Source organism: Ciconia boyciana, chromosome 2 (genome assembly GCF_034638445.1).
Source record: "Ciconia boyciana chromosome 2, ASM3463844v1, whole genome shotgun sequence".
Taxonomy (NCBI): domain Eukaryota; kingdom Metazoa; phylum Chordata; class Aves; order Ciconiiformes; family Ciconiidae; genus Ciconia; species Ciconia boyciana.
The window spans coordinates 122,329,586-122,344,374 of NC_132935.1; the positions used below are offsets into that span (position 1 = coordinate 122,329,586).

General features: G+C 42.8%; 1 protein-coding gene and 1 long non-coding RNA gene across 3 annotated transcripts in view; one reads left to right on the forward strand and one right to left on the reverse strand.

The window, feature by feature from the left end:
* Window positions 1–11,769: 11,769 nt before the first annotated feature.
* LOC140648224 (uncharacterized) lies at window positions 11,770–14,558 on the reverse strand. Of its 2 annotated transcripts, XR_012041148.1 has the most exons (4): window positions 14,460–14,558; window positions 13,853–14,287; window positions 12,594–12,650; window positions 11,770–12,329 (listed from the first exon to the last, which is right to left on the reverse strand). It is a non-coding gene; the product is annotated as an uncharacterized lncRNA (long non-coding RNA). The 2 variants fall into 2 exon arrangements; XR_012041147.1 differs by lacking the exon at window positions 14,460–14,558 and having other exon boundaries at window positions 13,853–14,381.
* Window positions 14,530–14,789, forward strand: part of ABHD5 (abhydrolase domain containing 5, lysophosphatidic acid acyltransferase) — a 32,408-nt gene continuing 32,148 nt past the window's right edge. The window contains exon 1 of the mRNA XM_072853908.1: window positions 14,530–14,750. Within this exon, the coding sequence (XP_072710009.1) occupies window positions 14,632–14,750 (119 nt within the window). The 5' untranslated portion in view covers window positions 14,530–14,631. The remainder of the gene's footprint in view (window positions 14,751–14,789) is intronic.

A 14,789-nucleotide genomic window follows, 5' to 3' on the forward strand; every position in this document is an offset into this window, starting at 1 on the left:
TTGTATTTTGGTATTATGTTATATAACCAAGAGGCTGTGTTCACTTGAGATTTAAGAGAGTGATAGGTGTCTGGGTACAGACAATCTCAGTTAGTCCAGCCTGGGTGTGAGTGGGTGTATTTAAAGTTGTATGTGAGTCACAGTGAGTCCCAATAGTATTGCCTGTAAGGCCCTAAAATTCATGGGAACATAATGCCTTATATGTTACTGCAGTATTGGGGTGGATGGAGGCTCTACACGAAGACGACAGGGGAAGGCTTCTCTCTTCTGTGTAGGGCCATGCGTTGGAGGTGCACACCCTGGCCATATCAGGCTACGTGGCAAGAACACACTCCCCCAGAGGTCACATAAGGTAGGCAGGCCCCCTGGGCTGCGACACGCAATGGCGTGGACATACCTTTCTTGGCTGTTAGAGACAGCCACAGCTTCTTCCCAGGCACGTGGGACTGAAGACTCTTGAGAGAAGCTGCAGCACTATGCTAATAGCACCAGTTCCCTGAACTACAGCAGGGAACTAGGCGGTGAAGGCTAATGTTGAGGTGTGGGAGGATTAAATCCTCTGTTGCTTTATTAAATCCCCACCTGCAACAGTGCCTATGATTCTTTCTCACTTAACTGTGAGAGAACTTGAGTGCTCTTCTGGACAGTCTGGAAATGCTGAGAAATACTGGGTGACTGTCAACACTCATTTATGTTGTCACTCTGAAGCTGGCAGCTTACTAACAAAAGTAAGAGTAAGAAGCAGGGCTGGTCCTGTGTCCCAGCTGAGCCAGCTTATCTGAATTGAAATCCCACTTCCAGACTAAGTGAGGTGGTTTCAGGTGTCCACAAATAGTCACCACGCTGGTGTAAGCGCACAAGTAACACAGTCAAGACACTCCCTCAGGCACTTACAAATGGCTGGTGGTAAGGGCTAAAAGGCTGCCCTTAGTGGTGTATGACAACTACGTTTAGAGAGATGGTTCTCCACGTGCCAGATAGGTAGGACCTGGTGGAAATGAGGATCTTTGTGTGTCTGGAAATATGGATTTGTGCAACAACTGATAGAACAGGCTATTCTGGGTCTGTTCCTGCTGAATACGGTTGTGTACTCTGAAACCACTGAGAATGCATGCAGCTGCAGAGCTTTATAAATTCACAGAAGTTTGGAACTCACACTAACCTACGTTTGAAACACTCCAATCTAAAACATTCTGGGCATTTAACATTCTTAAAAGCAGGGAGATCGGTAAATGGCAGAATTAGGATAAGTACTGGCAATATTAGATGATCTAATTACAGTACCTCACACTGAAGGTAATGATCCACTTGGCAACACTGACATAGCACGCTCTAAGATTATAGATATCAGCATCATCTAGCCAGAAGAAAGACATGTTGTGAATATACTTAGGTTTTCCATATCCCTTGCTTAGGCAACTGTTAATAAGAAGCAATACTGAGTTATCAGATAGATTGGATTTTTTCCTTAATAGTTAGCAAAGTAATCAAACACATATCCCTTTCTGACATTTTTGAAGAAGACTTTAAGATTCAAAGGTGAAAGGCGTTTTGCCTTCAACAGACAGCACTTGTGCCTCATTTAGTTAAATGGTGTTTCAGGAGATCTCAATATACTCCTGGGATTTTGCTGTATGACCAAAGTAATGTTGTGTGATAAATACTAAGAAAAACAACATGATAAGTTTGTCAAAAATGTTAACATTGATTAAAAATATGCAGAGTTCTCATGGCAAGATGTAGTATTATTTGTATAATATTATTTTAATGATTTTTTGATTGATGGACATTTTGCAGATTATTCTAGATATTAATATCTTCCTGGATTTTGTTATCTAGATCTGTAATTGGTTTTTTGTTAATTTTTTTTTATTTGTTTGTCATGGGGTAGTTACATTTAATTGTTGATTTATTCACTATGTGTCATTATTCAACTCTCTGAGGGATGCAGTGGATAATAAAGCTAGTTCACCAATTTGTTTTTTTCATTTCAAAAGCCATATACATGTATTTGCTATTTTAAATGTATGTGTTTGATACAGGACAATTTCAACAGCATCTGAACATATTTGAATAAGGAGGAAAATGGCAAAGACATGATAGTTCCTTAAAAGACCAGAAGAAACAATACCTTAGCATTTAACTGACCTTTATTATTTCTTCCATACTAGATACCAAAATCAAGTAAAAATTTAAGCAAAGTAGTGTACCCTGTACTGTACTCTCTACAGTGTGGAATCTGCTCTTGCATAACTCACACATACATGATTTTTTAATGTGATTTATGTGTATTGACTCCACTAAGTTCAGCCCATGTAACTGAAGTATAAAATTCTATGTTTTGGGGGCTGTACATCAGTGCTCTGACACATCTAGGTGAGGAATTGGTTCCCCAGATAGGTTCCTCCACACTTCTGTTACCTGAAGGAGTGTCAGCGAGAGCCCCTCAGGTGACCTTTCAGCTGCCACTCACAGAGATCATCTGCATCATCTAGTGCCAGTTGACACACCCTTGGGTATCAAAGATATCTGCAGAGGGCTGGCAGATACACCACAAGACTGATGATAGATCTGCAGCTTTCTGAAGCAACAGCTGGAGGACAGGAGAGATATATCACTTAGCAACTAAAATGGTACTAGACAGCTAATTTAAACAGCTGATTTAGCTTTTTACTTCACTAGTTAGGTGGCACTTAATTCTTTTCCTTGAGAGAGCAGTGTTCTGCATCAGCCTCAAAAGCCAACAGTTCTTTACCCAAGAAGTTACCCATCATGAACATTATTATACATTATTCTAATTTTGATTGTTAACAAGCATATGCATTAATTTTCTTTCACACAGCCTACAGTAACATCTTCATACAAGTAACATTTGGTAATACTGTTAATAAATGGAATGTCCAAGTACTTAACTCATTTCAGGCATATGCTTCCACAACACATCACCATCAATTACTGTTCTCTTCACAGAATTCTAACTCCTTGATTTCTGTTATTTCTCCAGCTGTACAAACCATAATAAAACTTTGGGTGTGCCTATAAGGAAAATACACAGTATTAAACACTCATGTCAGTGTGATTACTTAGCCATGTACCAGTAAGCATATGGAATGTTTTGACAAGAATAAACTTTTAAAAGTTTCCCCTTTCTTCTCAGAATTGCTCTACATGTCCAAAACACCCTACACAGCAAAATCAAGATGTGCCTGTAGCATAGGGAGGTATATATGTGCTATCTTTAATCCAGTTAGCAGTTACAAGTAGCAGTGAAGATGCAGCAGCTTAGGCCGGGCAGCACATTATATAAATCAGAATACAACCCATACAAAAATCTAGCAACACGCTCTGAACCTTCTTGTTGTATGTTTTTTCAGCTTCCAGCAATCAATGACCAAAGGATTGAGGTGGGGTTTGTATCTGTCCGCTGTCTTCAATGGCAACCAACAGACACCTTCCATTACCCTACCTACTCCCTTTTTTATAGTACTGGCTCCTCAGTCTCCAACAGCATCACATTCCACTATTTCTGTCACATGAAAAAGTACTTCCTTCTGATTTTCTTTTCATCTGTTATATGATTCACAGGATGCTCCTAATTCTTGTATTGTGAGATTATGTGAATGCTTGCTTCTTGTTTACCTTTCCACACCATCCATTGCTTTAAAGATTCTTCTTGCGCTGCTTTCCATCGTCACTCTTCTAGGCCAAGAATTCTAACCTATTTAAATTCTCCACACATGGTAGCTATTCTCTACCTCTGAAAGTCTCTGCCACCCTTCCTTCAACAACTTCTTGTTCTAGTCTACTACACCTTTTTCAAAATGGTATAAGCAAAACTCCATACAGGAGTAAGAATACTTCAACCCAAACTAAAATGCTTTAGTTTATTCCTGTTGTATACTTTTACTAGCCCAGGACTAAAACAAAAAGAAGAATTCATGTAAGGTGCTCCAGGAATTAACTTGCAGCTACAGTACACAGACAAAAAGGAAACTGAGTATCTCCCTGTTTATCTATAAATATTAGTATCCCCATAAGTTATGTAGTGATTGGCCTTTACTTGGCATAGTGGTGTCATTTTTGTAACTGATTGTAAAGAAAAGCAAGAATAGCAAGCTATTCAACGTTACACAGGATATACTATACATAAAACCACAGATCTGCAATCAAAGACAAAAGTTTTGCTGAAACCAAGGTGCCAGACAAACCAAATACATTTAAAAACCTGAAAAAATATTGAATAATGATACATTTGTATCACCCAAAGCACAGAAAAAAGCCAGATGAAACCAAGTGCCTCACTTAGAAGACAGAAGTGTATCCAAGCAACAGCATTAAGACTCAAAAGAAATAGGTCATGTGAAGAGAAGCACTAAATTTAGTAATCAAATTTATATTTAGCAGCAAAGATAAAGAAGGGTTATTGAAGTAACTTCAACATCAAGAAAAATGAAAGAAATTAAAAGATTCCTGATCAGAACATTTTCTGAAGCTGGGAGGCAAAAGCTCTGCACTTGGTTGCAACAGTGCAACTGAAAAGAAATTCCATGACGATTAATGGAGTTACATTTTTATGAAACATAAGCTAACTCAAGGCAGGTTTTGGTCCAGTATTTTATTTTTGATCAGCTTTATTTCAGAAGCTTGATAAGAGCTCTAGTTGATTGGGTCTCTGTGCACATGCAGATGGAAGTCACAACGTGTTAAGAAGTTGGTACAAAAGTACAATGGCAAAACTTTTACTGACATCACAGGGTCTTGCAGGCAGCCGTTCGGATTTGCTTTTGATCCTAATTAGGCCAATGACGAAACTCCCCTACATCACACAGAATCATACGCTTGATTGAATGAAAAGGTGTGATCACAGCTGCCATTGACATCCCATCTGGACCTAGTCAGTTCAGCTGAAGAACTTGCTCACCAAGGAGCTTACCTGGAAGCGTGAGTGACAGCTACCTGTCTTGAGGCGCAGATGTGGTAACACTGAAAGAATAACTCTGTTCCACAACCAGTTATGCAACAATTACACTTTCTTCCTCCCTGAAAGATTTTTACTCCATTTCAGATGCTGTCTTGTTAAATCCGTGAACGCTCACGGATGGCATTTGTTGTAATAGTGAAGTTTCTGCCACTTCAGATGCACCAACTCTGCCGTTCACAGGAGCCGTTTCTTCCACTGCTGAACTGCAGGTTTTCCCACCTTTGGACAAGCTCTGAACTCTGTGAGCACTCCCTGCCCAACACAGAGGCAGATCATGCAGCCGTGATAGACAGTAGCTGTGGGACGGCTGACTTAGGACCTCAGCTGGAACTAAGGGGCTCACAGCATCCAGGAAAGGAAAGGGCTGTCTCCATGAGCAGCAGGGTCGTTTGTCCTTTCCTCCTACTTAGCTCAAGACTCAGCGGGAGCTGTGCTCAGGGGGTCCCTGCCTCTCACAGCAACAGTTCAGCACCATTCTCTTGCTGTGGGAAGCAGCAGTTCCTGTGGGAAATACCACTGGGAGAAAGAGGCCTTTCCCCTCAGAAGTAATAGCATATTTTCATCCAGAAGGAAAAAAAAAAAAAAGACACAAATGCAGCACACATGCTACCATATACTGCAGCATTTTGAACACTGAAATTACATAAATAGATATTTATTTTTTAATATAAGCTCATTCCATAGATTTGGTGTCTCTAGGAGTAGCCATTGACTTTGCTCTGTGGACACTGCTGAAAATGGTGGGCAGAACAGAATTATCTAATCAGGCTGAATTTGCCTTTATTTATCAGTAACTGACACAGTAAAAAATATTGGCTGAAATCCAGACAAGCATGACAAGGCTGGGGTAGGAACTAAGATACGTGGTGTAAAGGGTAGCACTGTGGTTTGAAGGCAAATGCAAAGGTTGAGTGTTGTTTGGAATGACGGTGTGTACCTGTGTGTCATCAGCACCCAGCAAGCAAACAGAAGAAAAGCTACAGAGAGCAAGAGAAGCAACAGTTGTACGTCACCAAGAGAAAGTCAAAAGAATGAACTGTAAGCAGACAATCTGTCTCATGTTGTTTGATTCGTCCTCTTTTCAGGGAAATAGGACTTCGCGTACGTTTCTTGTAAATAAAAACAGTGCACTACAGACATAACTGGGTTCTCTGTCACTGCGTTCCCTAATTTCAAAAAAAACCTCGCAAGGCTGAATCTGGCCAGCGACAGAGGCTACAAAGTAGGAAAAAAAAAAGTACTTTTAAACTGAGTTTAAGCAGTTACTTATCTTGACATTGCCTTACAAAAGTGATCTTGACGTTAAAAAGGCCAAACTCCAAGGAGAGAAGTATTTTCCACTCTGCTACTACTTACTACTACTATTTTCTACCCGCTAGAATCAGTACAAATAACAAATATTTATTTTTGCCTTATCAAGCCCTAATGATTTATTATCAAAAGAGAACAAAACAAGAAAGAACAATTTATCTCAAAAGAAGAAACAACAATTAAAAAATTGTAACCAAACAGGTTTACTGACTTCAAATATTGCTTTCAATATTCTCTTCACACATATAAAGCAAAATATTTTACTAGTAAAGGTAATTATTCTTTACTCATGTTGTATACATAAATAACTGGGACTCAACATGGCTGGAAAACTATCAGTTATTTTTATTAATCTGGTTGAAAACATTAAGAATTTATTCTTTTATTTCAAGTATAGACAAGTTTTGAAAATCATATTTTAAAAAAAAGCCTGCAGTATGAAATTATTTCTCAAGAGTAATGACTGGAAATTCTCAGGTTCAGAGCTTACCAGATATGAAGTAAAATACCCACAAGACACTTCCTGTATTTACCCATGGCAGATGTTTGGAGATTGTTGACCAGTTGTGTATTACAACATAAATCTTAAGGTTAAAAAAAAGAGATGTAGTTTTATGTAAAAAGAGAACGCCAAAACATTGCATGAGTTTTTATTTACAAGCAACAGGGTTAGGATGAGATCAGGATTACACCAGAGAAATTGCACTGTGTTTCATAGGTAAATTAACTTAACTAGGAGTAGCATTATGAGGATTTTTTTGGGTTGAAACCTTCAACTAGTATCAAGTGGAGTGGCATGGATTCCAGGACATGAGATGGGACAATGTGTGTACTGGTGGACAGGACCCACTTTTTATCAAGGCCTGTAGTGATAGGACAGGGGGCAACGGTTTCAAACTGAAAGAGGGTAGATTTAGATTCGATATAAGGAAGAAATTTTTTACAATGAGGGTGGTGAGACACTGGAACAGGTTGCCCAGAGAAGCTGTGGATGCCCCATCACTGGAAGTGGTCAAGGCCAGGCTGGATGGGGCCTTGAGCAACCTGATCTAGTGGAAGGTGTCTCTGCCCATGGCAGAGCGGGTGGAACTAGACGGTCTTTGAAGGTCCCTTCCAATCCAAACCATTCTATGATCCCTGCCCACCCCAGTCCATTCTGCAGCCACAGCTGGCCTTGATGACATTAGCAACAATAGAAACATAAGGCTGAAGCATCCTCAGAAAGTCATATTCACAGCCTCCCTGCCTCCAGGCAGCTCCACTACACCTACTAAATTTCTATTTATGGAGGATAAGATATGTACATAGCCTGTTCTTAAAGACCCCAATGACAGTACCTACTTTTTTCTAGTACCTCTGCCCTTGAAGAACGTTTGTCCTAATGTTTAGCCTAAAATATCCTGGTTGCAATTTCTGCCCATGGTGGACATAGAAAACAGGTTATTTCCATCTTATCAGTAATTGCTCACAAATTTGTGGACTGTTGTCATTCTCCTACTCATCTTATTCTTCCCTAATTAACAATTCTGAAATAATTCAGTATTTCTTCTAGGCCCCTTGACATTCTGGTTGCTCTCCAGGTGGTCCACAGCCTTCTTCACATGCAACATCCAAAACTAGCTTTACAACTGCTAAGCAAAGCAGAATTCCTTGCCAGGTCTTGCAAACTCTAATCCTCATTATACAACCCAGCAGGACACTTACCTTTTTTGCAATAACAAGCCATGGCTGACTCACGCCCAGTCTGTGACCACTCGAAGCCTGAGTTACTATTGTACAGAACTGCTACCTAACCAGTTTTCCCTACCAGCTGATTATTCCTGCCTAGGTCTGCAGCTGTTTTGGTTGACTAGCTTCCCATTTTTTTCGTATTTCTAATTGAAGATCATTTTTTATTCTGTCTCTGTCCTCCAGCATACTTACTCCTTCCCAGGCTGATACGTATGTGAATTCAGCAAGCATCTTCCCTTTTACAAGCATTCCTCAGATCACCAGATTCCAGATCTGTGTAATCCAACTTGATACACGTTTCCATTTTGATAGAGAACCACCCTGTTACTCTGGTTTTCCAACAAGCTTTGCATGCACCTAGCTGTACATCAACATAGAACACACTTTATTAATTTGCTTATGGGAATCACGGGAAAACTTACCTGAAATCAAGACATATCGCATCTATAGCTCTTCTCTATCCACAAGATATGTCATCCTGTCATAAAGGCAATCAGATTTTTGAGACGTGATTTCTTGCTGACGGTTACTCATCCCTACGTTATTTTACAGGGGTGTACAAATATATTTATTTTTTTCACTATTTTTCTAGAAATTGAAATTAATTTGCTTAATCCATAATTTTGTACCTCCTCTTTTTTCTCCTTCCTCCCCTCCCCCATGCTTGTCACTTTACAGCCTCCCTCTATCCTACCTAACATCCGTAACTTCTCAAAGACATTGATTATTGACACCGAGACTCTTAGCAAGATCTTTAAATACACTAGAACAAAGTTCAAGAGAGACTTGAGGTCAATTTGAAAATACCTGACTTAAGTACTCTACCCTTTTCTTAACTGAGGCTAATGCATTAGTTTCCTTATTTTACTGATCTTTTGTAGTGAAGTCTAGAAGGTACTGCCTTCCTGACACCTTTTAGTTTTCTCACTTTACAGTTAGAGAACCCTTTCTACCTCATACAATTAGTGGGCTTCTAGAGTGATGTGGGGTTTTTTATTTTGCTTGCTAGTTGCACTTCATTTCATGCTTGTGTCTTTTTGATTTTGTTCCTACATGCTTCTGTTATACTTTTACTCTCAGCCCTAATAGCCTAACCTGCTTTCTCCTTCCCTATATGTTTGTTTCTTGAGTTTGAGTGATTTAGCCAAGCTGGTTTCCTAACTACAGTTGCTGACTTCACTTCACAATGAAAACCTGTGTTTGTGCTCTTAATATTAGCAAGTCCTGTGAATTCACTCTTTCTTTTCTGTTTACCTGTTATACAAGCTTCCCAGGGGACCCCACCTTCCTCTTCTCCAAGTTCATTGAAGGCTGCCTTCCTGAATTTCATGGGGTTCATGTTGATCCCACTCCTCGTTCTGGTCCTGCAGATCACGAACTAACTCTGCTGTTTCATGGACAGTCTCATCTAACGTTTACCCTGACCTTTTCAGCTAGTTGCTTCTTATTGGTTGTAATCAAAATTAGAATAGCCTCATTGCTGTGTGGACTTCTCCAGAAAGCCTGGTAGGCTCACCTGTCTCCAGCTTGTGTAGGTAGGTATTCACATTCACAGCTAAGGAAGAGAAAACAGAAGGTTGTGGCACAGGAACACTGCTTAGATTACACGCCCTGTCTCATGGAGCTGAATGTCTCATCGACATGGGTTCTCACAGCTGGCCCATGCGACCCAGGCAGACACAGTCACAGTACCCTTGATGACAGCACCCTTCCACCCACCTGAAAACATGACACCTTGTCTCTCCCCAGCCACTCCTGTATATCCAGGAAGGAATTTCAGGTTAATCGCATATGAGGTCATGTACTCTGGAACAGCCAAGTATGACAAGATGGAAGTGCTGGCTAGCAACACAGCCTGTCACAGCCTCAGCTGTTGCTGATACTGATATATCAATAAGGATGGGGCACCCCTCTTTGCAGTTCGCTTGCTTCTTGGAGCACTTAAACTTCTCTTGGCCTCCCTGTAGCTGACTCTTGCACACAGTTACACAACTTCTTACGACAACTGCTGTGGGCGCGGTTTCAAAACAGTGCTATAGGGGCTCTGGAGGCAAATCCACTCTGAGATGTTGTAAACAGCAACTCAGTCAGGACTGCTATTTACTTTGCTTACATGACATGACCCTGGTGAAGTAACTGGCAAAACTTTTCTTAGAACTCTACTCAACTGCACCTCTTTGTTCAAGTGCCAGACTCAGAGACTCATTTACCCCACCCATTCATTTGAGAACCATCCCCTCACAGTCATTCATGGCCACCGTCTCGTAGGTTTCCCAGTCCACAGACAACCTGCTCCCAGAGAAGGATCAGACACGAGTCTTGGAAGGGGCACAAGAAACCTTGCCCTCCCGCACAGCAAGCAAGGACAAGAGGCTGAGATAGATTGTTTCCGTATGCAGGGCAGGCTTCGGGCACAAGGACCACAGCACAACACCAGCCTTGCTTCAAGAAGTGTCTCCCGTATCACCAACATACCTCACAGCTTCCAGGACTTTGGGTATCTGTAGAAATAGCCTCCTTATGCTCACCAGAGGCAGAAACATTTTGGTTGGAAGATGTTGGCAAAATTGATATGAAGGAGGACCTCCAAGTAGTTGAACACTTCCTGGTCAACCTATACTGATTTTAAACTCCTTTCCCACACCCAGATATGTCTAAAAAACAGGGTAACATGGAGCAGTCACACTAGGAACATAACAAGCATGCTGCCATTGGTCTGAAACTGCCACTCCAGTTTGCAGGGGAGCACTGAGACAGAGTCTACAAAGCAGTAAGACAGATAAAAAGTTGAACAAGCTGCCTGTGGGGTGCAGTGCCCCTGTAGACCACTGGGGTCTGAGTGCCCAGTAACATCAATCTCCAGACTCTACCAAAGACTGACATGGTTATTACCTTTCCTTTCTTCACTGACTTATCCAAGGCTGAAACATCTAGCTGCCAGACTGCCATAGTATTGAGGTCCAGAACCAGGCAGCAGAGGCTCAGTTGATGTCAGGATTCCTCCCCCACCTCAGCAACTCCAAGAGCTCTTCCCAGAGAAACACAGATGACAGGACTCTGGACAGACTTCCTCATTTACACATCCTGAGAGCTGTGTAAATCTTCAGTCCTCCAGCTCTATTTGGGCTTCTGCTCCGGCTTAGCCACAGCTAGCTCCAACACCTGCAGCTCCAGTCCCTGAGGCAGTCAACAAACATAAGGTTTCTCCCCTGAAGAAGCATGACAGGTAAGCTAAGTCCTCCAGTGACAGCAAGGCATGGATAGGAGCTCCCAGAGACATCCTATGACGGCTTCGAGGTCCTCTTGCCATCATGGACAGGTTAATTTGCAGAAACCGATCAGTTTTGTTCTGCCTGTTCCTTGTTATCCTGAGTCCTTGCAAAATGTCAAAATAAGGTAGCTCTCCTTTTCAACCTGGGCTACCTGGGATGCAAGGCTCAAATGTTCAGCTGGAAGTTACGCCCGAACTAAAACACGGAGAACATGTGGAGTAGACATTCGGAGGAAAAGGATCTGTGGGAGCAAGAAACAAAGGGCCTGCAGAGGCTGTATGGTAGTCAACTACATGCCTGCTGAAGCACCACAAGGATGCAACTGATGTGAGCCCTTTTGTTCGTGAGCTAGGGTGCCACCTTAGCTTTTGCTACCAAATCAGAATAGGCATAGCATACGATGTTCTTTTCATCAAGCTGACTGTTTTATCAATTTCATATAAATAACAAGCATAAACAACCTTTTGCCCTCAGTCTGTACATACTTGGCCTGGTCAGCCTTCTCTGTGGTTTTTGCTCAGACTGATTTTAGCAAGCTATTTGTGATGCAGTTTGGAGAAGTATCTTACTAAGTGGGTCATTATAAAAAACCGTGGGAGATAAACACTATTGCTCTCTTTTTGTGCTTCATTAAGTCACAAGCTCTAGCTGACAAGTAGCTAATTCTGTTGGATTGAAAGTAGGATCACAAGAGTAATACACATAATATAGAAATTCTGTGTATTTGAAGAATATTGACATAGACAATAGCACAACTCCAAATCTAAAACAGCTAAGAACAATGATATGTACTGTGAACTGACCTCTAACATAGCCAGTCTCAAAGTTATTATGTGAAATCCAGAGTAAGCAAGATGGCTTTGACACTCAAACTTCTGTAATGTCATCTGGAGTCTTTTCTCTAGCATGGAGATTGATTTTTTTTATCTCCGTCCAGGACAAGGAGGATTTGTGAGGTCAGCTGGATTGCTTTTCTTCTCCCAGCAAAGGGACCTTGTTTTTTCTTCTGATGCTAGCAGGAAAAGATGTTTGCCCTGAAAAAAAAGTATAGCAAAGGAAGCTGTAAGGATAACAACAAAGTGAGCAGACATCTGTTGGTTTTTTTTAAATTTTAGTTTATCACTGTGAGAGAGAAAAGTCTGTTTTAACCTTATCTATGTTAGATGATGAGATCTGAAAATAGAATTCTGGCTTATAATAGCAACCTCTTATTAAAGAGAAAGACATTAAACTAATTCAATAAAGAGGGCCAGATGCAAGTCCGACTAAAAATCAACATAGAGAAGTGAGAGACTAACCAGCGGCAGGGACCATTCCCTTAGAGTCAGAGACAGTTTCAGTGTCCAGAAAGTTCTCTGAAATACAAAAATGGAAAAACTCACCTGAACTATTTGCTTCTCATTATGATACAGCTGTCCTTCACTCACTTACACTGCAACATCAGCCAACTGATGCATGACCCTCTTTTTTCTATCAGCATTATTGCAGTCATTTCTTCATGCACAGAAATACAGCTGATTTATCCACATAATCAAATCAGCTCTAAAGAAACTGAGTCATTTCTATCAAAGGCTGAGAAACTAAGAGACAGAGGGGCTGCTAAGTGGGAGTGGGCTACTCCTTCATTTACATTCTTAAACAAGTGTAACCAATTAGTACTTGCATGAGCATCACTGAATTAAAATCACAGAGATAATTGTGTCTGAACACTTGCATGTTCCAGGAGTAGGGTGTAAATCTTGCTTATGAGGTTTTAAACTTACTATTCCACTGAAATTAAGATGAAAAAAATCACAGCATTCAGAGCTATTGTTTCAGGCTGTTTGCAAATTCTAGACAGCATCATTGCAAATGTTTGCCAGTGATCATCTACTTCTGCACTCACAGATATTCACATTTTTGGTAAATAAAATAATTCAGAGCAATAATAAAAAATAAATACACTCTCCAGAGAAAAATGTCAGATTGCCAAACCATTGTGACACAGCCAAACAAACTTTAGCTGAGATTGTGCAATGTCAACAATCACTGTTAAAACTGCAGAATGGTTTTAGCTGAGAATAATTTCAGCTATTACCAAATTAACCTCATGCCTTTTATCAAAGGATTTCAGAAACCAAAAGAAACAGTCATCAATCTTCCATCTGTTTTTCTAAAGTGTTTCAGCTCAGTGGCAAAACTCAGAAGAAATGCAAGACTTAAAAACTTCTCACCACTTCTTCCACTCACTGCACCTTGCTGTTTTATTTCAATTAAGGTTTGTTGATTGTTCAATACAAATGCAGTTCTTACACAGCTGAATAATAACACAGCCTATATCGTGAGGCTAAATCCTGTCTAAAACAAGCACATCTCTTGCCCCCGGCATTCTCCTCCCCATAGGGATGGCTACGCTTACGTGTTTCAAAACAGCTGAAAATGAAAATCGCCAGTAGGTTTTCTACTCATACTCGTCTTAGGGACGGACAGTGTTTAAGTTACATCCGGAGCTCCTAAGTTGCTTCTTATATGTAAAAACAAACACGAACTACCGAGCTGAAAACCTAGTGCTGACTACCATTGCTGCCGTCTCTGCGGGCCCTGCTAAGCAAGCCGGCGAACGATCTGTGTTCGGGGAGCAGCCGGGACTTTTGTTTGGGTTCTGCTACCTCTCCTGCTTTACTTGTCATCGGTGTGCTGGCACGGAGGCTTTGCTGTCCCTGCGATGTAAGTGCCCGGTGTTCAGTCCCCCGGCTGTGAGGCTGTATGCTATGGAGCGGGGAGGGAGCAGGCGGTACGCTCGCTCAGTCGGTACCTACACGGGTCGTGCCCCGGGCGCAAGGTTCACAGGGCAGCGGTGCTGCCGAGGAAGATGCAGCTGACGGCAACAGAGCGCTAAGGCCGGCAAGACTTCGCCCTCCGCCTGCCCGCGAAGCCGCAGCCCTTCTGCCCGGGCGGGCGCCCCCGGCCTGTGCTGCTCTCCCGGGATCAGGTGCGGGGACGCTGACGGGGCCTACGAAGAGGATGGCGGGGCCTTGCTCCAGCGAGGCCGCTGGCGGCTGGGAGGCACCCGGGACCCGACCCGACCCGACCCGACCCCCTCCCCTCCCCTCGCAGGCAGACCCTGACCCGCGCCCACACGACGCCGCGGCCGCCGGCCGCCTTCCCGCCCCCTCTCCACACACCGCCCTGCCCGGCGCGCGCGGGCACGCCCCTCCCCCGCCCGCGGGCGGCGGTTGGCAGCGGGGCCCTGCCCGGCCTCCCGCGGCGGCGCTCTGGCCGTGGACGGCTGCGCCGCTCTATGGTGTGGGTGGCCGCCGCGGGGATGACGCAGGCGACGGGCGGGACGAGCCCGTGATGGCGGGTGCTGGCGCCGTCGCGCTGTCCCTCGCCGCGCTGCCGGCCGCCGCCCCTCCGCTGCCCGCTCCCGGCCGCCGCGCCGCCGCCATGGCCGAGGAGGAGACCTCCAGCGAAGGGTGAGTGGAGCGGGCCCGGGGGCGAGCCTCGTCCTCCCC